The 23,991-nt window shown below is 38.7% G+C and overlaps 1 protein-coding gene across 5 annotated transcripts in view; it reads right to left on the reverse strand.

Annotated features, from left to right (window-relative positions):
* The window catches only part of LOC105490497 (plastin 3), an 87,143-nt gene that overhangs the window by 10,754 nt on the left and 52,398 nt on the right, over positions 1–23,991 (reverse strand). For all 5 annotated transcript variants that reach the window (XM_011756225.3, XM_011756232.3, XM_071088902.1 and 2 more), the window contains 6 exons: positions 16,450–16,613; positions 9,030–9,159; positions 8,390–8,522; positions 4,635–4,716; positions 3,671–3,836; positions 1,932–2,074 (listed from right to left, as the gene is read on the reverse strand). In XM_011756225.3, coding sequence (XP_011754527.1) covers positions 1,932–2,074; positions 3,671–3,836; positions 4,635–4,716; positions 8,390–8,522; positions 9,030–9,159; positions 16,450–16,613 — 818 coding nt within the window. The remainder of the gene's footprint in view (positions 1–1,931; positions 2,075–3,670; positions 3,837–4,634; positions 4,717–8,389; positions 8,523–9,029; positions 9,160–16,449; positions 16,614–23,991) is intronic.

A 23,991-nucleotide genomic window follows, 5' to 3' on the forward strand; every position in this document is an offset into this window, starting at 1 on the left:
TAACACCTGAGGAAGTTGCTCAATATGTGAATTACTGAATCCAATTCCTGAGCTACCAAATATAAATGTCTGGGAGCTGCCCAGAAAGGTGCCTTTTAAATCAGCTACCCAAGTGAGTTTGAAACTTGGTGCCATAAATGATTCTAAGAATGGGGAAAATCAGGTGATTGAAAGCTATTTCAGAGCAATTCTTAAACAGCCAACTCTGATCCTATCATTCGGGGGGGCATAGCATTTACCTCTTAAGGAATAGTGTACTACAGCTGTGAAAGTGCTTTCACTTCCAATTACTTGCTAAAGCTACATAAACAATTTATAATCTAAACCTATGGTCTTGAGAAGAACAAGTAAAGAGCAGACCCAGCAAAATCTGTATTTAGTACCCTGAAAAGGGCTTTACAGGTGAAAATTTGAACTTGAATACAGATAAACTGGAAGTTGGTTTCCGCATTACCAAACAATTATTTCCTTTTTAAAAATATTCACGGCCGGGCGCGGTGGCTCACGCCTGTAATCCCAGCACTTTGGGAGGTCGAGGCGAGCGGATCACGATGTCAGGAGATCCAGACCATCCTGGCTAACATGGTGAATCCCCGTCTCTACTAAAAATACAAAAAAAATTAGCCAGTCGTGGTCGCGGGTGCCTGTAGTGCCAGCTACTCAGGAGGCTGAGGCAGGAGAATGGCGTGAACCTGGGAGGCGGAGCTTGCAGTGAGCCAAGATGGCGCCACTGCACTCCGGCTTCGGCGATAGAGCGAGACTCCGTCTCAAAAACAAAAAAACAAAAAAACAAAAAAAAATCAATCGGACTTGGTGGTGTGGACCTGTAGTCCCAGCTACTTGGGAGGCTGAGGTAGGAAGATCGCTTGAGCGTGGGAGGTCAAGGCTTCAGTGAGCCATGTTAGCACCACTGCACTACAGCCTGGGTGACGAAGTGAGACCCTGTAACAACAACAACAACAAAAAACCTGGCCAAACATATTGTATAATTACAAGAGAGGGCAGGGTCAGTTGGTCTTATAATTTTGGGGCTATTCTTAATTTTCATGGATGAAATCAGTAGTACAGGCAACTCACTGCTTCCTCTCATCACTGAACAAAATCATATGATCGCCTATGCATAGTACTGTTTTCACAGCCTTGCTGGTCAGTAACGTCTGATGAAGATCCTTAAGTTTTTTCCCTGTGTACCAACATCTGGATGTCAGACAGAATTAAGGCAGTTAAGGAGAACTCCACACAATGTTTGCTATGGTAATATTGGCCCTCTCTGCATGAGAAGCCAAAGGCAACATGTAATAAATGTCTTCCTCCATTGTTAGTTTTCCCCCACTGCTCATGATAAACAGTGAGTAAAAAAAAAATTCAATTCAATGCAAGAAATATGAGGGTCTTGTATGTGCCACATACTATGTTATAGGTTGGCTTTAGTAGGAGGGCCCTGGAGCAGGGGCTGAGGTAGGATACACAGACATAAATAAGAGCTCATCACTATCCTCGAGGAACTCACAACTAAAGTTAGGATAAAATGAGAGGAGAAGCCAAATAAAAATGGTTAAGATGAAATCGTGAGGCCCTTCCTCTCTCTTCTAGGTGTGTTTACTAACAGGTACACTGAGGCCTGGGAAAGGCAGTTAAGAATGGAATAGTCATGTCCTATTCTTTAATACTCCATGTTTAACAATCGGCAGAATATAACAAATTAGCATTATAATGATAAATTAGCATAATATTTTTACCTTTTTCCACAAAATAAAACATAGGTGCTAATGCTCCTTATCTGGCTCTACTTCTCTTCTAAAATCTACCTTCAGGGCCAAGAGGCAACAAGGCTTGGTGATACAGTGTTAGGATTTTCCCTCTGTTAAGCTGGGATGAAATCTTCCAGCTATTATATCCCCCCAAAATGTTGTGGCTCTTTGAACAGTTACCTTGATGTCAGCACTAAAGTTGTTAATTTTTTGCCAGCCCGAGTTTTCCAAATGAAAGTTTGCCCATCTAAGCAGAAGCTCTTCTGGAGACAATTTCATAAGTTCCTCCAAAGTCTCACCATCTCGGAGCAAAGCAGCCAAGGCTAGAAGAAAAAAAAAAATCCCACAGTCATTATATGACATAATAATGGTCATGCCAAGTTCATTCAGTCTTTTGACACTGTTAAGTAATAGAGGTGCAAAAACTACTATGACATAGCTCCTGGTTTCAAGATACTCAAAATCTACTCAAAAAGATAAATATATAATATATATAATAACATAATACTACAATTTATTCTTTTCTCTGTTATTCTTCACATTCCAAATACCAAATGAGGTTATGGCCTTTAAGCTTAATGGAAGCTTCACATTATGTCATATGTTTGTATAAATTGTTCTTATTTAACACTTCTAAAGTCAAGGATTTGGGGAAAAATGTTTAAAATTTGGGGATCTTTTACTTAGCCTTGTGATTAAAGTCAAAGATTCTGAGAAAGATATTTAACATTTGGGAATCTTTTACTTAACCTGTTGATTCAAGTAGTCTAGAAACACTGTGGTATTTGTATTTAAGTATAATTAATCAATTAATTCTTGAAGGCTCAAGCCTATTTTAACAGGAATATAATTCAACCTTATATTTTCTTTTTCTTTTCTTTCTTTTGAAAGAGTCTTGGACTACTGACCAGGCTGGAGTGCAGTGGCATGATTTTGGCTCACTGCAACCTCTGCCTCCCGGGTTCAAGCGATTCTACTGCCTCAGCTTCCCGACTAGCTGGGACTACAGGCACACGCCACCATGCCCAGCTAACTTTTCTATTTTAAATAGAGATGGGATTCCATCATGTTGGCCAGTGTGGTCTCCAACTCCTGGCCTCAAGTGATCCACCCGTCTCGGCCTCCCAAGGTGCTGGGATTACAGGCGTGGTCCAATACACCCGGTTGCAACCTTACATTTTTTTTGTTGTCGTTTTTCGTCTTTCTTTCTCTCTCTTTCTTTCTTTCTTTCTTTCTTTCTTTTCTCTCTTTTCTCTCTTTTCTCTCTTTTCTCTCTCTCTCTCTCTCTTTCTTTCTTTCTTTCTTTCTTTCTTTTTTTTTTGAGACAAAGAGTCTCGCTCTTTCACCCAGGCTGGAGTACACAATCTCAGCTCACTGCAACCTCCGCCTCCCGGGTTCAAGCAATTCTCCTGCCTCAGCTTCCCGAGTAGCTGGGACTACAGGTGCGTGCCACCACACCTGGCTAATTTTTTGTATTTTTAGTAGAAACGGGGTTTCACCATGTTAGCCAGGCTGTGATTGTGCCACTGCACTCCAGCCTGGGTGACAGAGTGAGACCCTGTCTCCAAAAAAGAAGATGGTGCAAAATGGTGGGGCTGAGGGTGGTAATGGGGTAGAAGTTGTGTAGGCAGAACAGAAAAAAATAATCAAGTTTGAGGACTTCAGGAAAGCTCCTTAATCTCTCTGTGCTTTTGTGTCATTATTGCAAAATGAACTGTAAAGTGCCAGACAAATGTGAATTACTAGTAAAGAAGAGAGTCATGTAATTAGACTATTTTCCTGAATAACTCTATAGCATTACCTTATGTTCATTCTAGTTATCACCATTTAATCACCTCCATTAAGTGAGAGCATGAAAGTCTGCATGACTAGAACAAAATAACCAATAAACAACTTCCAGAATGACTGCGTTCCATTACCTTCATTCCTGCTTAATTCAATGTCAGCAAACAAACCGATCTTAATGATCTGCCAAAGCAGTCCCAAAACCAGATGAGGTTTCCCAGCCCTCAAATCTTCTGCACCAATGTTCACAACATGACACCCAATGGCAGAAGCAGAGTTCAGTGCCAAGTTCAAGTTTTCCTGCAAGACAGCCAAATTACACACTTGCTTCTTGACCTTTCCATTTTTTAGCAGTCTACTTTCTCCCTTCACTGAAAATAACATTCAATTAGGAAATTAATACCTGTATTAATTTCATCCATATAGGTGTCACAAAAAACAAATTCTAGATTTTTGTGTTAGAAAGCCTAGCTAAGACAGATTTCAGCCTTATTGCTATTGCCTTTTGCAGAACCTCAGGAGAAGTTAACTTTGTATTTTTATTTGGTACCTTTTGAAGTATGCTGGCACTAAAGGAAAAGGCTGAGTACCACAGTAAATATATCCATGTGAGTAAAGTGTTATCATCCCAAAAATGCCCAAATGGGTGAGAGACAATCAGTACTGCATATGCCCAAAAGAGTTTTAGAAGTTATCAATGTCCACATCCCAAGAGGTGCTCTTCCCTGAGGGAATTTTGCTAATAATCTAATATTCACTTGATAGGAAAAAAAATGCTCCATTCCTTAATCACACCAGTTAATTAAGAGCTTATATACTTCTGCTTATCTCTGTAGTGCTTGAACACATTATGAAATGAAAAGAACATGGGGCTTTGAAATTAGAATGGGATTTGAACCTCAGTTCCAACATTACTCTCAGGCAAGCTCAGAAACCTTTCTGAGTCCCAGTTCTGTCTGTATAATTTGGATAACAATCCCACACTCAACAGTTTTTACAAGGATTGATTGGGAGCCTACAGAGTGTGGAAGCTGAAGTCTGTAGAACAGGTCCTCAAACAGTAATTTCATGTTAAAGGGAGGGGAGAACAATGCATACCTGAATGATGAAGGGTGTAAGTTTCTTCTTGTTGATTGCTCTTTCATCAATGGTATCAGGAACTGAAAGGTTAATCATTTTACTGAAACAAAAATAAAAAAGTTGATTTTAAAAAAGAAGAGTTGATTTACTTTTATAAAGTGGCTGTAAACATTTACAAGTATGTTAAAGCTTACTATAAAACCTTTCATGTACTCTAAAAAATGCAACTAGATGAGTTTTATCATGTTGATCATAATAAACTACACATATGGAAAATAAAAATTAAAAAAAAAAAAGACCAAGGCCTGATGTGGTGACTCATCTCTATAATTCCAGCCCCAGCACTTTGGGAGGCTGAGGCAGGAGGACTGCTTGAGGCCAGGAGTTCCAGACCAGCTTGGGCAATATAGTGAGACTCTGTCTCTACAAAAAAGATAAAAAAATTAGCCGGGCATGGTGGCATGTGCCTGTAGTACTAGTTACTCAGGAGGCTGAGGAAAGAGGATAGCTTGAGCCCGGGAGTTCAAAGTTACAGTGAGCTACGATCACACCATTGCACTCCAGCCTGGGCAACAGAGCGAGACCCTGTCTTAAAAAAAAAAAAAAAAAAAAAACCCTGGCCAGGCATGGTGGCTCATGCCTGTAATTCCAGCACTTTGGGAGGCCAAGGCAGGTGGATCACCTGAGGTCAGGAGTTGGAAACCAGCCTGGCCAACACGGGAAAACCCTGTCTCTACTAAAAATACAAAAATTAGCACAGCGTGGTGGCACACACCTGTAGTCCCAGCTAGTTGGGAGGCTGACACAGAAGAATCACTTGAACCTGGGAGGTGGAGGTTGAAGTGAGCAGAGATTATGCCACTGCACTTCACCCTGGGCAATACAGCAAGATGCTGTTTAAAAAAAAAAAAAAAACCAAAAAGACCAAAATATGTGTATAGCAGATGGGTATCTCTGAGCAGAGGATTGTAACATGCTTTCTCTTTTATTTATTTTTAAATTTTTTCTCATTCTTTTATGAAAATAACTTGGGATATTGAAAACAAAACTTGGGCCAGGTACAGTGTGGCTCACGCCTGTAACCCTAGCACTTTGGGAGGCCAAGGAGGGCAGACTGCTTGAGCTCAAGAGTTCAAGTCTAGCCTGAGCAAGATGGTGAAACCCCATCTCTACAAAAAATTAAAAAAAAAAAATTAGCCAGGCATAGTGGTGTGTGCTTGTAGTCCTAGCTACTTTGGAGACTGAAGTGGGAGGACTGATTGAGCCAAAGAGGTCATGGCGGCAGCAGTGAGCCATGACTGAATCACTGCACTCCAGCCTGGGTGACAGAGCAAGACCCTGTCTCAAAAAAAAAAAAAAAAAAAAAAAAGTGGAGGGAGAACTTTATTGAATATATTTTAAATATATAAAATCCTGCATTGAAAATGAGTCTTTTCCACAAAACAGTACAATTAGTTGAGCATGAGATTCTTTCATTCACCAAATGTTTACTGAGTGCCTCAACAATAAGCCAGACACTATATTTGGTGCTGGTAGTACAGTGGAGAGAGAAAGATTAGGTAGGCTATAGTCTGTGACTCATTAGGAAAAAACTCATTTGGTAAAATCTAGATTTAGACTTTAACATTTTATTTTTTATTTTATTACTTTTTAGAGACAGGGTCTAACTCTGTCGCCTGGGCTGCAGTACAGAGGCCCAAATCATAGCTCGAATCACTGCAGCCTTGAACTCCTGGGCTCAAGGGATCCTCCAACCTCAGCCTCCAAGTACCTGGGATTACAAGTGTGAGCCACTATGCCTGGTTCTAACATATTAGATGTTCATAATACTGCCCTAATATACATAAAGAAAGCCATGCTTCTTTCCATGCAAAATTTAAATCTTAAATAGTTCAATATGATTATCTCTTATTATTTTTATATTATTTATTTTTTGAGTTCTGCAGGGTGAGTTCCCCAGAGAGAGAAACTGGCAGTCTTCTCTCTGTATTAAAACACAAGGGAGGCCGGGCACAGTGGTTCATGCCTGTAATCCCAGCACTTTGGTAGGCTGAGGCGGGAGGATCACTTGAAGTCAGGAGTTCGAGACCAGTCTGGCCAACATGGTGAAACCCTGTCTCTACTAAAAATACAAAAATTAGCTGGGTGTGGTGGTGAGCACCTGTAGTCCTATCTACTCGGGAGGCTGAGGCACAAGAATTGCTTGAACCTGGGAGGTGGAGGCTGCAGTGAGCTGAGGTCACGCCACTGCACCCCAGCCTGGGCGACAGAGCAAGGCTCCATCTCAGAAACAAAAACAAAAACAAAACACACACATGGGAGATTATGTCTTCACTGCCTATAAATGGAACACAAAGGAAATGTATATATGTATTTTTATTTCTTAGACAGACAGGGTCACCCAGGCTGGAGTTCAGTGGTGCAAATCCTGACTCACTGCCGCCTTGTACTCCTGGGCTCAAGTGATCCTCCTGCCTCAGCCTCTCAAGTAGCTGGGACTAAGGGCATGCAACCCCATATTGGGTTAATTTTTAAATTTTTTGTAGAGACAGGGGTCTTGTTTTGTTGCCCAGACTGGACCTAACTCCTGGCCTTCAGCAATCTTGCTGCCTCAGCCTCCCAAAGGGCTGGGCATAAGCCACCATGCCCAACCTATCTTACAGTTTTAAAATCAGCTTTTCAAACAAACAAAATGACCCTATTGCAAAAAGAAGAATTGTATATACTATAATATACTGTCAGCCGGGCGCAGTGGCTCATGTCTGTAATCCCAGCACTTTGGAAGGTTGAGGCGGGCAGATCACCTGAGGTCTGGAGTTCGAGACCAGCCTGACCAACATGGAGAAACCCCATTTCTACTAAAAAAAAAAAAAAAAAAAAAGCCGGGCATGGTGGTGCATGCCTGTAGTCCCAGCCACTCAGGAGGATGAGGCAGGAGAATGGCTTGAACCTGGAGGCGGAGGTTGCAGTGAGGCGAAATCGCACCATTGCACTCCAGCCTAGGCAACGAGAGCGAAACTCCGTCTCTCTCACACACACACTATATATATATATTCATCTGAAATATGTCAACTGTACTACCCTAAGCACTTTGTATGTAGTAATTTACTTAATGCTCACAACAGCCCTGTGAGATAAGTATAATAATGGGGAGATGATAATAGACGGAAACTGAAATGCAAAGGGGTTGAGTATCATGAGTGGCAGTCGTACTGTGAAGTGTCATACTCTGAAGAGTGGCAGGACTGAATAGAAAGAACTGAGGCAGACTGATTATGGAGCATGCTATTAACTACTGTGTGACACTGCCTCTATAAACTGGAACATCGACTGACAGTGTTGATAATCTTGTGTTATGTCTGCCAAGATGCTGTTGGCTGTGGGGCAGCAGCAGTGGCAAAAGCATTTTTTAGAAATAGGTCATTGGAGAGTGAGAACTGAAGAGTAGCCTCTTTTTTTCTTTTGGAAGCTGTGGTACTTCAGAATAAACAGACACTGACATACTTAAGTTCAACAAAGTTGTAATGTTCTGCTGGCTTGGTGTTGAGAAGAAAATAGAGGCTGGTAGCTTCCCTATAAAGAGGTTGTCGATCTATGGCTGAATTTTAGATTCATGGACAGACCTAGAGATTAAATCAAAAAGGCAGAAACTGGGTAATTTTCCATTCTAATTATTTCTTGAGGTGAATCTGTCAAGCATGCAGAAACAAATATATCAATTATATGGATGGCTATTTTTGGATATCTGGATATAAAACAAGCTAACATCTTACCAAAGCACAATTCCATCACCAACAGCTTTGAACAGGTCATCGGTGTTAGGGTTCATTGGTATAACATGTCTACAATCAGGATCATTTTCCAAAGCTTTGTTTATCCAGTTAACAAAAGCATATTTTTCTTCCTCTAAAATTATGTTAAATAACAAGACATTAGTTCATACTCTAGGTTATTAACTATTGGACTTCAAAGCCTAAAATAGTTGTGCAGTAGTGCTGAAAGTTAATGTGTCAGAAACATGTGGTAATTCTGTGTGGAAACCCAGACACTTGGATGCAACACAGTGGTTATTAGGTATTACAAAATTAAGAAAAAAAATAGAACACGTTAACCGGTACTCAGAAAAGTTACAAAATTCCTTAAAAATTACACTTATATTATTGTATAATGCACTGTAATAAAGCCTATCATTACATGGATTGTATCCTGTCTCTTGCAAGCTAACAAAGCCATACAATAAATACTTATAATGCCTTTATGACAAGTATTAGTCTCAAGCCTAAATACATGTCATAAAGGACTTCTACTTTATTCTTAATTAGAAGGTAATGTTTTCCTAGAGCCCTTCCTTGACATTATAGCAACCATCCCACTTAGCACATTGTGTTAACCTATTGCATATGAAATGATTACCTGAGTAAGAATGCTGTGTTCCTTCGCTGGACAACTCTGAAGTTCCGCCCAGAGCACAAATACCTTCTTTCCTGTTGATTGCTTTGCGGAAGGTCTTGGCAATATCACTACTTTTTACCTCTTGAAAAATCTATTAATTAAAGTAATTTTGTTGATTCACAATTAATTTCAAATTACATACAATAAGCATATTTATATTCTTTTATATCTTGATCACTTACGTTTTTCCCATAGCTGATGTTAAAAGATATAAAAAATTGGGCTTGAGTTTTTGAAATGCTAAACAAGTACTACGATACTGCTGCTGAAAATGAAGCACCAGAATGTCAATTGCACACACTTGTCAAAAACATTAAGTGCTACATGCATTGAATCCACTTTAACCAAAAACTAATGTGGTTCAAAGGCACAGGTAAATCTGCTAATTTTCCACAAACAAGGAAGGCTTTATTCTTTTCCTGGAGAGAAAACATTGAAGAATCCCCCTTCTTTAATAAAAATTATTTTTTTTCTGGCCGGGCGCGGTGGCTCAAGCCTATAATCCCAGCACTTTGGGAGGCCGAGACGGGCGGATCACGAGGTCAGGAGATCGAGACCATCCTGGCGAACACAGTGAAACCCCGTCTCTACTAAAAAAATACAAAAAACTAGCCGGGCGAGGTGGCGGGCGCCTGTAGTCCCAGCTACTCGGGAGGCTGAGGCAGGAGAATGGCGTGAACCCGGGAGGCGGAGCTTGCAGTGAGCTGAGATCCAGCCACAGCACTCCAGCCTGGGCGACAGAGCGAGACTCCATCTCAACAACAACAACAACAAAAATTATTTTTAAAAAATTTTTTTGTTATACTTTAAGTTCTAGGGTACATGTGCACAACGTGCAGGTTTGTTACATATGTATACATGTGCCATATTGGTGTGCTGCACCCATTAACTCGTCATTTACATTAGATATATCTCCTAACACTATCCCTCCCCCTCCCCCCACCCAATAAAAATTGTTGATGCAAAGAAAGATAAAATTTTATGATCTAACCGAAAAACTATTTTACAGTATAATGGGGTAGCTTATTAAGAATTCATTAAATCAAAAGTTACAGAATAATATGGTTAAAAAAAGTGTTAAGCTGGTAGTAATAGATGACTATCAAGAATAAATACCAAAAAGAAGCTTTTCAGTGATTGTCTTATTGGGGCATTTAAGAAGTCCAGCTTCTCTTCACAGTAAGGAACATTCTAATTATACAAAAGCAAGTTATAACAAAGTAAGTTTCACATCCTAGTACTGTGTAACCATCTGATTGGACATTCTAAAGTTCTGTCTATATTTTTCTGAGGTATTGGAATTTACCTAATTCCAAATGTGTTCCTGATCCACCAATGCGCATGTTTAAATTAGTCAAAGCCAGTAAAACAGGAGCAAGATGTAGAAGCTGTATACAACTTTCTTTAAATGGTGTTTAGAACCCCATTTAAGTGGATTCATTGAAAGAAAACTTAAGACTTAATGGAAAAGTTGCTGAACAAATGCAATTCAAAGACCTTTAACATTCGTGACAAATATGTATTCACACACACATCTCAGGAGGATGCAGCCTATGTCTGCAGTTCACAGAACAGGGTTATAATATACATAACAGTTCAGGTTGTATGTGTCAGAGCAGGCACGAGCAGAAGCAGAAATCCAGCCCAAGCTATACTAACCAAGCCTTGTGTCTTGCACAGGACTGTGTCAGGCCGAAAGGAGTGCCTTGTTGTATTTCATCTTTCCAGGAAGGCACCTTTTTGTAATTAATCCATCTAGAGAAAGTGACTTTTAGTAACTGGTAGAAAAGTTGCTGTATGTGTTGTCAGTAGCCCTATTACTTAGTCATCTTTTCCTGTTGCCTTTCTTAAATCCTAACTTTCTTTGGACTTACAAATACAATTCTGTTTGAGAGAATAGTTAGTAAGCAGTTAAATTTTACAAAATCAAGCTTACTCAGTATTTCCATAGCTGCGATTCTGTGCTAGCTATACCGGTAATTTTGGAGGTAGAATTTTAGAATAAATGTCTGTGTGTGTCTATGTTTGTATATGTATGCAGACACACACATACGCACTACTCTAAATATTACACATAACCAATGAAATCACCCTTCCTGCTCTATGGCCATTATACTGACTTCTAAGTATCAACAGTGAGGAGCTGATGCACACACTTCAGGCAGTTTTCAAATTATTAAAATATTTTTATTTACAATGTGATGTTTTAGTTCAACTGTACGTTAACTGTGATGCATTTTGATCCCATAGCTCTCCTTTTGATAACAATGCACCTGCTCTGTGAAAAGACAATAGTCACTAGTCTACTTCTTTCTGTACTCTACTTCATTTAGTGAAACATTGTCTAATAAGTTAAAATCTGAAAGGTGTGCATTTCTTCATGCCTAACATACCAAAGTCCCTGAAATGACAAAAGTGTTACAGCTTCAGAATGAGATATGTAAAGTTATTTTTCCTATTACAAGTGCTTCTGCTTCGAGGATCTTTTACTTCTAAAACTTAGGTTGTTTCAATTATCGTGATTTCAGCTAAAAAATAAATCCAAATTTGTTTATGTCACAGAAAAAAGGATTAATTCGTATTTAAAAAAGAGAATGTCTGGGAATTCGAATTAATAACTAGAACTAGCAAAGTAGGCTGGGCACGGTGGCTCACATCTGTAATCCCAGCACTTTGGGAGGCCGAGGTGGGTGGATCACTTGAGGCCAGGAGGAGTTCAAGACCAGCCTGGCCAACTTGATGAAACCCCATCTCTACTAAAAATACAAAAATTAGGTGGGCATGGTGGTGCATGCCTGTAACCCCAGCTACTCAGGAGGCTGATGCATAGAATCACTTGAACCCAAGAGGCAGAGTTTGCAGTGAGCCAAGATGGTGCCACTGTACTTCAGCCTGGGCAAGAGAGCAAGACTCTGTCTCAAAAGAAAAAAAAAAAAGGAAAATAAATTAAAAAAATATATACATATATATAGAATGTCCTAATGCAATTACTTATGTAGCTCTAGTAAAACTCCTTCTTATGCTTGGCAATGAAATGCAAAGTTGTAATTAAGTTTGCTAATTTTCAAAGGTCTTGCAAAAGTTACATGACCTTCATTTTCTAAATTGTTTCAAATAAATTATTCCAGCTAAGCTTAAACTTTTAGTTTCATAGTATTTTCTTCTATTCCTTGGATTTTAAAGAAGTAAAAATGGGCTGGGTGCAGTGGCTCATGCCTGTAATCCCAGCACTTTGGGAGGCTGAGGTGGGCGGATGACTTGAGGTCAGGAGTTTGAGACCAGCCTGACCAACATGGAGAAACCCCGTCTCTACTAAAAACACAAAATTAGCTGGTCGTGGTGGCGCATGCCTGTAATCCCAGCTACTCTGGAGGCTGATGCAGAAGAATCCCTTGAACCCAGGAGGCAGAGGTTGCAGTGAGCCGAGATCACGTCATTATACTCTAGCCTGGGCAACAAGAGTGAAACTCCATCTCAAAAAAAAAAAAAAAAAAAAAAAAAGTAGAAAAGATAAGAAAGAACTGAGATTTGTATGTCTGTGACATTGATTCACTACAAAAGAATTTGCATTTGACTTTCTACTTTCGTAAAGAAATCGCTTAAGTGGATGATAAAACTATTTGAGTACAAGCTTTGGCTTAACAAGAAATCTCTGAAATCAGAGATAGCACAAGGCTGACTACTGTGCTGGAGTCTTCTCAATGAATCTTTTCAAAGCTGCCCGTTGTGATACTAATGAGCTCACTGTTTTGTGCTGTTTTCTCTCCACAAGGAAAGACTTGCTTTATCATCTGTGAGCTAACTCCTGCTGTACTTTTCTCAAGAAGCAATATCCACTCTTGATCTATACATCCTTTTCAGTGTCCTTTATGGAATATACATGTTTTTTATTCCTTTTATTAAGTTTCACCGCCTTTCTCTCAAAGACGCTCAGCAACTGGCTAACTTCTTTTGACCCCAGAGTCAGCTCAACACAGGACAAGTGGCCAAACCAAAACAATCCAGAGGCATATGACTGAAGAAAGAAAGATTTCAGAAAGAATTGCAAAAAAAAAAAAAAAAAATTGACTGGCTTCCAGTGTTTGGGGCTTATTTCCAAAATGTTTCCAAAGAGGCAGGTTTGAATTTTTCCATTATTTTGGAATGTCTTGTGGGCCTAAACTTAGTAATATTTGAAAAACATAACTTCTTTAAAAAAAAAAAAAGGAGTAACTACCCCAACAACTAACACATACAGCATTTACTATATGTCCAAGACTGTTCTGGGCAGCTTACTTCTCTGCTGAAAGTGCCATACTAGTTTAACAATCAAAGAAAAAAGTCCTATTATCTTGTAAGCATAAAAATCCAGTATTTTTGGTTTTGAAGTGCTAAGAATTTTAAAAAGCAGGGTATTAAATTTAATTTTCACCTTTAAAGTTTACATACATATAATTTTGGGACTGTTTTTTGCCATACACACGCACACACGCGCGCGCACACACACACACACACACACACACACACACACTTCTCTGAAATTAACATAAACTGTTTTTGTTTGTAGTTTGGTTTGCAATTAACATCCCTTAAGCAACAATTCAAAGAAAAAGCAAAAACCTAACAAGCAAGAACATGTTTATTTCTATTTCCTTATGCTAATATCTGACAGGAATAACATGATTTCTATTTCTTGGATAACTAAGCTCTACCCATATTTTGTTTGACAATTTGTAAGTTGTTTCACTGATGACAAAGCAGATGGGTGTGGACAGACATTTGGTTAATACAGTCATAGTAGTAGCATCTGAAACTTCAGGCAGATTACTTTACTGTCCTTGATATTTCAAATTTCTTGAATAGCGGGGAGGTAGTGGAAAAAGCCACTAGTCCTCTGTGTAATATTGGGCAAAAAGGAAAAATCACTTCCTTTTTCAGAAATCCAAGTTTGCTTGTTTCTTTTCATTTGAAAAGTGTAGGAATGTAAATATAATGATTCCTTCCAATTCTAAAATGTATATTCTAACCTAAAATGTCCTCACGAATGTTGTTTTCTTAAAGCCCTGGTGTTGCCAAAATTATTGTGCATGTTCTTTACTTTCAAAGAATATACCAAGGCAATCACACCTCCTCCCTTAAAAGCCACAAATAGCTGTGTAGAAACTACATTTCAAAATCTACAAATTAACAATTTGCCCAAGATCATTTTCAAAGACATTTTCACAATTTTGTCCTTAATAATAATGACACACTGCAAATCCTATTTATTTTGATCTGTTCTTTCTAATATATTAAAAAATTCTGAGCAATAAATTTTATCAAAAACAGCCAATCATAGTTAACTGCTGCTCTGAGCTACTTTAAATTCACAATTAACCATGCAGTTAAAAGGGTAGCAAGTGATACACCAGAAAACATGCAAGTGCTCAAATTGCAAATAAACTGCAACTTACTATTGAACACAGAATTCAAAACAAAAGGCTTTGGCCATAACTGGAGACAAAAAAATGGTGGGAGAAAATCAGTATTTCAAAAGAAAATGGCAGGAACTATATCATTATAATTATGACACAAGTCTGCTTCTTTTTGTTTTTTTCTTTTGAGACGGTCGCTCTGTTACCAGGCTGGAGTGCAGTGATCTCGGCTCACTGCAACCTCCAACTTCCTGGTTCAAGCGATTCTCCTGCCCCAGCCTCCCAAGTAGCTGGAATTACAGGCACGCACCACCACACCCAGCTAATTTTTGTATTTTTAGTAGAGACTGGGTTTCACCATGTTGGCCAGCATGGTCTCCATCTTCTGACCTCGTGAGCCGCCCGTCTTGGCCTCCCAAAGTGCTGGGATTACAGGCATGAGCCACCGTGCCCGGCCGACAAGTGTGCATTTTAAAAACAATCACAAAACGCTGTCAGCTGAGTAGGCATCATTACTTGGTCAATTTGCTTCTTGAACGGTGTCCTAAAGGTGTTAATTCTAATTCAAAAAACATTTCAAAATTTCACTTGCTATGGTGAGCCACAGTTACTGATAGGAGTATGTTATCGTTTCAGTTGCCTTGGGGAAAAATAAACCATGACAAAGGAGGATAGGAGTGCTAGGATATTTGTGATAAATATTAGGCACTGATAACTAGTTTGTGATATACTGAAAGGAATTCCTAGTAAGATCTAGTCAAACTCAGCCTTAAATTAATAATAAATACACCAGTAAAGTCATAAAGGGTATCCTTAATTGAGGGAAGAAGCAACAGCTATTCTTTTATTTTTTTAATTAATTAATTAATTTAGAGACAGGGTCTTGCTCTGTCACCCAGACTGGAGGGCAGTGGTGCTATCATAGCTCACTGCAGCCTCAAACTACTGGGCTAAAGCAATCCTCCTGCCTCAGCCTCCTGAGTAGCTAGGACTATAGGCTCGAGCTACCATGCTGGGCTAATTTAAAAAACGTTTTTGTACAGATGGGGTCTCCCTAAGTTGCCCAAGCTGACAAAGTCTCCCTAACTTGCCCAAGTTGATCTTGAATGCCTGGCCTCAAGAGACCCTCCTGCCTCAGCCTACCAAAGTGCTGGAGTTACAAGTGTGAGCCACCACACCCAGTCAGCTATTTTTAACATGTATCTCAAATACATTGTCAATAAATACAGACTGAAAATGGCATAAGTCTAAAAAATCTAGTCCTCACTTGCTAGCAGCCAATAGTGGTAGGCATTGAAGAACCATGTGCCAAGTATACATTTTCCAGGCACTGAGTAGAGAACACCAAAGTAAGTTCTGGGAGTGGAGTGGGGGGTGAAAGAATTAAAAACTCAGCCCCTAACCTTGAAGAATATTTGATGAAACTAGAGAAGAAAACAAAAATTTTAAATGCCTCTTCCAATGGACTAAAAAGATATGCTTCAAACTTTTAATTATCAAAATTATCATCCTAGAGAAAATGGTTCAGTTAAACACCCCTACCACAAGAGTGGAAAACAACTTTTTAATAAGAAAGTTCAGCTCAGGAAGCTTCCGCGACTGTGAGTCAGGGTGTATCATTAAAATTTTGGAGCACACTGTTCACCATGGGAGAGACAATACTTCAAAGATGTCACTTATCACCTTGATAACGGCCCTTTAATGATGCCATGAAAGAAGACTGTTCACATTATACAACTTATCACCTTAACACTTTACCATGTTATATCTTTGTTCCTGCAGTGCTCTTTTTCTCGATTCATTTGTTAAGATATTCTAGCAGCTAAAAGAAGTAAATTTAGTGGGCAGGATGACAGAAATTTATTAGTTATAACAGTACTAATATGATATATTTAGGAACTTAACATAATAGTACTTAATACTATAACATCCCACTAGATGAAGGAATATCTATTACTTCTAATAATTGGGAATTTTCACATACTTACGTAAACAAATTCGTCAAAACTTATTTTCCCATCTTTATTCCTGTCACCATCCAGCATGAGTTTCTGAATAATTTCTCTCACTTTATATCCTGGTAATGGCATATTAGCTTCCTTGAAGAGCTCATGAAGTTCATAGTCACAAATGAATCCATTGCTGTTGAGATCTTTGTAAAAAAGGAGAGCAAGCAAAAAAGGAAAAAATTGAGAGACATAATTTATTAAGAGTATTTCCCTTCATTTGAGGCTCAGTTCATAAGCTCACTTAAATAAAATATTTTCTTATTGTGGGGAACATAAGATTGTTTGAAAGGGAAATGGACATTTTAGTGGAAAAAGCAAGGTTTTATATCATGTATCCTGTGATTTAAGCAATGTGTATGTAGATTTACTTAAAAAGAACATCCCTAAGTTCAAGAAAGCATAGTTGGTTAATACAATTATTATTAACTTGGAGCTAATAGGATTTAAAAAAAAGAACTAATAGATCGTAAACCTACAAAACACTTCCATAGTGTAGAACAATTTCTACTGTAACTATAGGAATTTTGTGTATCTTATTCTTCCATTGCTCTAAAAGAACTTTTAGGAACTTAATGCTGATTCTGTTTCAAAGCACATCTGAAATTAAGCAATCATGTTCAGTGCCAATTATTTTGAGTTAATGTAAATAAACATTAATTCAAGACAAATACAGAGTTCATAAAAATAAATGCACTATTGACAAAATCAGATGTTTAACATGACTCTATAAATAACCTTTTAATTTTTGTACTACTGAAGTTTCTCAGAGTATATCTTAAAGTGCTGATTAAATGAATGATGTTTATTCTGAAGCTTTTAAAAATAGAAAAAAAACCTGATCAATGACCAAAAGTTAATTTATTGAGAAAAAGGCTAATGTCCTGAGGGTTGTAACCACTTAAGTATATATTTTTCTGTGAATACAGTTTGATGTTCACAAGTAATTTCAAATATCTTCTGTTCAATAATGACTTATTCCTTAGGTCCCGCTGATTTTCATATGTAAATTTAATTATAATAGAAGGAAACAACCTGAATAGAGAAATGACTCAAGATGACCTTAGCGCGTTTAAGAAAATGTATTGTGGCCGGGCACAGTGGCTCACGCCTGTAATCCCAGCACTTTGGGAGGCAGAGATGGGTGGATCACCTGAGGTCAGGAGTTCGAGACCAGCCTGGCCAACATGGTGAAATCCCCTCTCTACTAAAAATACAAAAAATTAGCCAGGCATAGTGGCAGGTGCCTGTAATTTCAGCTAATCGGGAGGCTGAGGCAGGAGAATCGCTTGAACCTGGGAGGTGGAGGTTGCAGTGAGCCAAGATAGCACGAGTGCACTCCAGCCTGGGCAACAAAGTGAGACTACATCTCAAAAAAATATTAAAATAAAAAATAAAAAAATAAAGCAGGCTAAGCACGGTGACTCACGCCTGTAATCCCAGCCTTTGGGAGGCGGAGGCAGGCAGATCACTTGAGCTCAGGAGTTCGAGACCAGCCTGGCCCACATGGCAAAACCCCATCTTTACTAAAAATACAAAAATTAGCTGGGTATCGTGGCAGGCGCTTATAGTCCCTCCTACTCGGGAGGCTGTGGCAGGAGAATCGCCTGAACCTGGATAGCGTCAATGCACTGCAGCCTGGGTGACAGAGCAAGACTCTGTGTCAAAAAAAAAAAAAAAAAAAAAAAAGGGTAGGGAGTTAGACTGGGGCTATTTTGCCCCCAGGAGACATTTTTGATTCCCATAACTGGAGAAGGGAGTTGGGCTGGGAGAGGAAGCACCTGGCATACAGTGGAAAGAGGCTGGGGATGCTTCTAAATATCTTACAATGGATATGACCCCTCCCCGGTATGTACAACACAAGAATTAATGCAGCTCAAAATGTCAGTTGTGCTGAAGTTGAGTAACCCTGGGTTATAGAGATATTGGGGGGCAGGGATGGTTGTGGTGCTACTACTTAGACAGAATGGGTAAGGAAGGCCACTTCGATGAGGTTATATTTGAATGAAGACTTCTATGAGGTAAGGGAAGCAAATCATGTGGCTATCTGGGGCAAGAGATTTCGGGAAGAGGAAATAGCAAATGCAAAGTCAGTGGTGCTGCAGTGTGTCTGGTGTGTTTCGGAAAAAGTAAAGATCCAAAAGTAAAGATCCAATATGACTTGGGTAGAGTGAACAAGGGGGAAAATGAGATACAAGGTCAGGGAGCTAGCTGATCATGCAAGTTCTGCTAGGCCAATGTATTCCATGGAATACAATGAAATTTCTTTCTAAGTGTGATCTATGTGTAATTCACATTATCCAATTTTTGGTCAATTACTAAAATTGCAATTTGCAAGAATGCTCTGGGGGATTAAAAATTAAATTAAATTAAAATATTAAGCATACTGTATGGAACCATCTTGCCAATATTTTGAATGCTGATGAAATTCTGTTTAGTTTTAATGCAGTCTATTTTAAGTATTAAAGTTTCTTAAACATTGATTACTACATTTTAAATCTATGAATTAAAACATCTGTACTTTTATTTTTACTTTTATATTTCTTTGAGACAGGGTCTCTGTTGCCCAAGCTGGAGTGGCACGAGCATGGCTCACTGCAGCCTCAACCTCCTGGGCTCAAGCAATCCTCCTGCCTCAGCTCCCCGGCATGGCTGGGACCAAAGGTGGGCACAATTATGCCTGGTTAATTAAAATATCTGTACTTTTAAAACATCAATAACAAACCACTCAATACTTAGTGTGAAAATCACTTAGATTTCCTTCGAGGTAAAGCACTTAATTTCCCTAGGGCGTATATTCACTTTCTTTGCTTTGGATTTATAAAAGGTCATACATCAAACTCTTTATTTCTACATGTAAAGTGTTTCTATGTAGAAATCAATCCATCAATAATGTCTGCAGTTGCTAAAAAGAACAAAGTAATCCCCATGGCACTGTGGTAAAATTTTAGTGGCTCTTGTTTTATGAATGTCTTGGGTTTAAATACACCTGCTCCCATGCATATATCAACTTGTTTTTCCTATTTCCTTTCTAAAATTACAGTGGAGCTCAGTACTAGAGAGTAAGTGTGGCATAGTGAAAGAAACACAGCATGCATGCTTGAAGAGACACACAGTGGGAATAATGTGACACAGTGTCTTATCTCAACTTGGCTATTAATTTGCACAAGTTACCTCTTCAGGCCTTAGTTTTCTCATCTGTAAAAGGCGGGCTTTGGACCACATATCTCTAAAGTTCCTTTTTGGTTCTATCACACTGATTATAAATCAGAATACACAAGACTTCATAACTCTCCCCCCACACAAACACTTTCAAAACCTGGAGATAGAATAGTAATGCGTATTAAATACAGATAGAGTGATAACATTCTGATCACTACTATACCTTATTACCTAAGTATAACATTCTATCGTTTTTATGATATCTTTGGAGGAAGAGATAGCTTATTCCTTTTAACTATCAAAATGTTGTCCACTTTAGTGGGTTCTTTTTTTCTTTTAAGCTATTTTATTTCTTTATTTTGAGACTAAGTCTCACTCTGTCACCCAGGTTGGAGTGCAGTGGCATGATCTTGGCTCACTACAACCTCCGCCTTCTGAGTTCAAGCGATTCTCCTGCCTCAGTCTCCTGAGTAGCTGGGTTACAGGCATGTGCCACCATGCCTGGCCAACTTCTGTATTTTTAGTAGAGATGGGGTTTCATCATGTTGGCCAGGCTGGTCTTGAACTCCTGGCCTCAAGTGATCCTCCCACCTTGGCCTCCTAAAGTGGTAGGATTATAGGCATGAGTCACCAAGCCCAGCCAATTTTTTTATTTAAAAAAGTATCTTTAGAGACAGGGTCTCATTCTGTTGCCCAGGCTGGAGTACAGTGGCACAATCATAGCTCACTGTAGCCTTGAAATCCTGGGCTCAAGCAATCCTCCCACCTCAGCCTCCTGAGTAGCTGACACTACAGGCTTTCACCACTATGCCCAGCTAACTTTTTGTTTTTTGTATTTTTTGTAGAGATAGGGTCTCACTATATTGACCAGGCTAATCTCAAACTCCTGGCCTCAAATGATCCTCCCACCTTGGCCTCCCAAAGTGTTGGGATTACAGGTATGAGCCACTGTGCTTTGACTCTAGTTTAGACTGGAGTATATAACAGGTATATAACAGGTATTGTTCTTTTTGTATTCTCAGTGTTATAATAGAAGTGGAAGGTAGAGATGTTTTTAATTCAATGTGGGAGAACTACAGTGGATTCAAAGCTATATGAAACTGACTAAGGCCCAGAAAGTCTATCCGGCTGTCTATTTGTATTAGGTTAGAATACAGGTCTGGTGGCTGGGACTGGTGGCTCATGCCTGTAATCCCAGTGCTTTGGGAGGCCGAAGCAGGAGGATCAGTTGAACCCAGGATTTCGAGGCTGCAGTGAGCTATGACGGCATCATTGCACTTTAGCCTGGGCACAAGTGAGACACTGTCTCAAAAGCAAAAACAAAAAACTCCAGAAGTTTGGGTCACAGGGAGAATTACTATTTGCATGAATCCTTCCTGAAATAACCTCCCTTGAGCATTAATTAGAAGACAGTTCACTGAAGTGATTAAAAGATGCCAGGAAGTAGCCACCCTAAAACATAACTAACATAAAATAACCACATTTGGAAATTTCATTTTGAAGTAAGGGTAGTAGTAACAGATGCTTTTAGAAAGGGACAGGAAAATTTTAAAGGAAATTGGAGGAATAAGAATTTGTTATTACATGACAAACTTCCTTATTAGGCTGCAAATCTCCCGATAAAGATTCTTTTAAATCTTTGTATCTCCCACTCCAATATGTAGCACAATTTTTTGTATATAATAAGCAATGGAAAAAAAAATATTTTTGTAGAATCACTGATTCTCAGGAATTGACCAAGGAAAGAATGCTCTAATCCTAGATGAGCATTTTAAAAACAAAACTAAACAACAATGACAAAAATACAGAAATAGCACTCAAAGACTGAATGGCAATTCATCGAGAAACCAAAACTTGACAGAAATATCCCTTAAATAACATTCAATCTCATTCCCTTTGTTCTAATCCTGTCCCTACCCAGCAGCCTTCAGATCTGTAATTTGGTTTTCTAAGTGAGCACACCCATCAAGGAGGGCCCAAGTGGACAACCAGTGATAGCTCTCTGGTCAGGATCTCTTTTGTTCCAAATGTAGAAACCTGCTTTGGCTTTAATGAGAAAGGAGATGCACACTTGTTTAAGTATGAGTCACCCTCCAGAGCAAACTGAGTACCTACCCTGTGGGTAGACACCCCCTGGGCTAGATGCCAAAGATACATAAATGAATCAAATGGAACCCCTGGGTCTTACTTGAAACTGTGGCTACAAAGTCCTTGTAAAAATTTTGAGTCACGTTGAATACATATCCTTACTCTTTCCTGGGATGAGAAGAATGTGTGTTCTCTTCTAAAAATTTTACCTATTCTGCCATTTTCCCATATTTTAGCCCCCAGTGTCAGTCCCACTTACACTACCTCCCATGATCAAAGGCATTTTAGTGTTAGTACGAGTCAATTTTATCAAGCCTTTCTTAGATCTCTTAAATCATATATTTTGAAGAAAACAATTTCAATTTAAACAAGAAGGCAGAGGGAGCCTAAAAAGGCAGCTAGCAATTAATTTTACAAAACCTCCCAGCTGGTAAAGTACTTGAGAGACAAAATAGCATGCAATTATTCTTAAAGAGTTTTATGCTAATTTTATTTCCAACCCTCAGTCAAAAAACCAAAAACATCCTTAAACAATATCAAAGATCTAATGTGGTTTGGAAGGCCAGAAAAAAGGTAGTACAATGGGATTTTAGAAAGCTTCCATCTCATGAGGTGCTCACAACTTTTAGTCTACTTCTAAGACTAACTTGTTGCAATTTTAAAAAATAAACATATATGCTGATGACTATTCAATCTAATTTTCTACATCGGAGAAAAGTAGTTTCGTTTTACAAACTGGCTAAATGATAGTCTTTGAGTCATGTTTTCCTCATGCGTAAAATAAAATAACTGAGGTACCTGAATGATTCCCAATAGTCCAAAATGAATTTTGGATACCTTTTTGTTATTCAAAAGCAAAATGAGAATAAGAATAATGTGGCAAGGTTTTTCAAAAAGACAATTTAATTTTTTTAAAATCACAAGACTATGTCCTTATTTGTGGTTAAAATGTCCACTTTAAAAACAAAGCATTGGAATTATAATGTTGCTGTTCAGTATGTTTGATGGTGAACTTCTCCTATTCTGAGTTTTGACATAAACATGAGAATTTAATAGTAAACTGACCCAAAATACACATACCTAGATTGGAAGTCGTTTTAACAACTAGATATTAAAATCATAACCACCAGGCATGATGGCAGTCCTTTATTTTCTCATTCATGCTGCCAATATTCGGCAACTCCTTTTTGGCTCACTTGCCATTTTCTCATTAACTATACATTGGTATGGAGTGGGAAAGGCTCTGTGTTTTGAAGACTCTTCTGTTCCAGCATCATAGTTTCCAACCAGCTGATAAAGTAGACATAAATTACCATACTGCCTCTATTATGCAGAGCAGTTTCAATGCCAGCACGTCTCAACCTTTTGGTTTAGAAAATATGGTCAGTATGGGTGGACATTAAGGAGAAGCTGGATAAAGGAAACTCTACCTTATCACTGAACACAATTCTGGCAGAAAGTAAAGGGTTAAATTTGAGTAAATTGACAAAGTGTTATTTTTTTAAAAGAAGAAAATTATGATACTTAAAAAAATCACTAAGCAGCACTCAATGCTGCACCAGACAGGCCCATTTTTCATATTGACCACTGAATTCATCAGAAGAAAAACCAACTGTTACAAGGAGTGTTTTCTCTCTCTCTCTCTCTCTCTCTGATGATACATGGAGGTTCACATCTGCATTTTGTTTTAAAGGAAACCTCATTATTCTCTTTTACCAAGTATTATTTTAAATACCATTTAACTCCCCCACCGCCCTCCCCTAAGTAAACCTTAAAGTAAATAAACTTATTACACAGCCATGTTCCTGCAGAAGTTTGAATCACACCAAGAATGCATATCCTTAAAAGGAAATGTTTTCCCTCCCCTTGCATCCTGTTATTTAAGCTATTTTAAGTACTTGTCTGGAGAAAGCTAAGCCAGAATCCAAGTGGTTTTGATTTTAGCTGCTGTTTTACACTGCCCATGTCCAGGTGGTACGTGCTGCAATCTATCACTTCAAAAGCGTCTTTTGGGGTGCTATTTTGTCTTATAAATTTGACAGTAATAAAGACTGGGATTTTCTTTGACGCTCAGGTTGTGTGTGTGTGTGTGTGTGTGTGTGTTGCTTTAAACATCCTTGAATCTGTCTAAATCTGGTGTCTTTCTTTATGAAGAGGTTACATATTGTGTGCCCTAATCTGCAACACACATGCGACCTCTCTATTAGCCCACTCAGGACAGTGCTCATTAGGACTTAAAGAAGAAAGCCTATCAAGTGCAGATGCATATCCTTT

This window comes from Macaca nemestrina, chromosome X, assembly GCF_043159975.1.
Source record: "Macaca nemestrina isolate mMacNem1 chromosome X, mMacNem.hap1, whole genome shotgun sequence".
In the NCBI taxonomy this organism is placed as follows: Eukaryota; Metazoa; Chordata; class Mammalia; order Primates; family Cercopithecidae; genus Macaca; species Macaca nemestrina.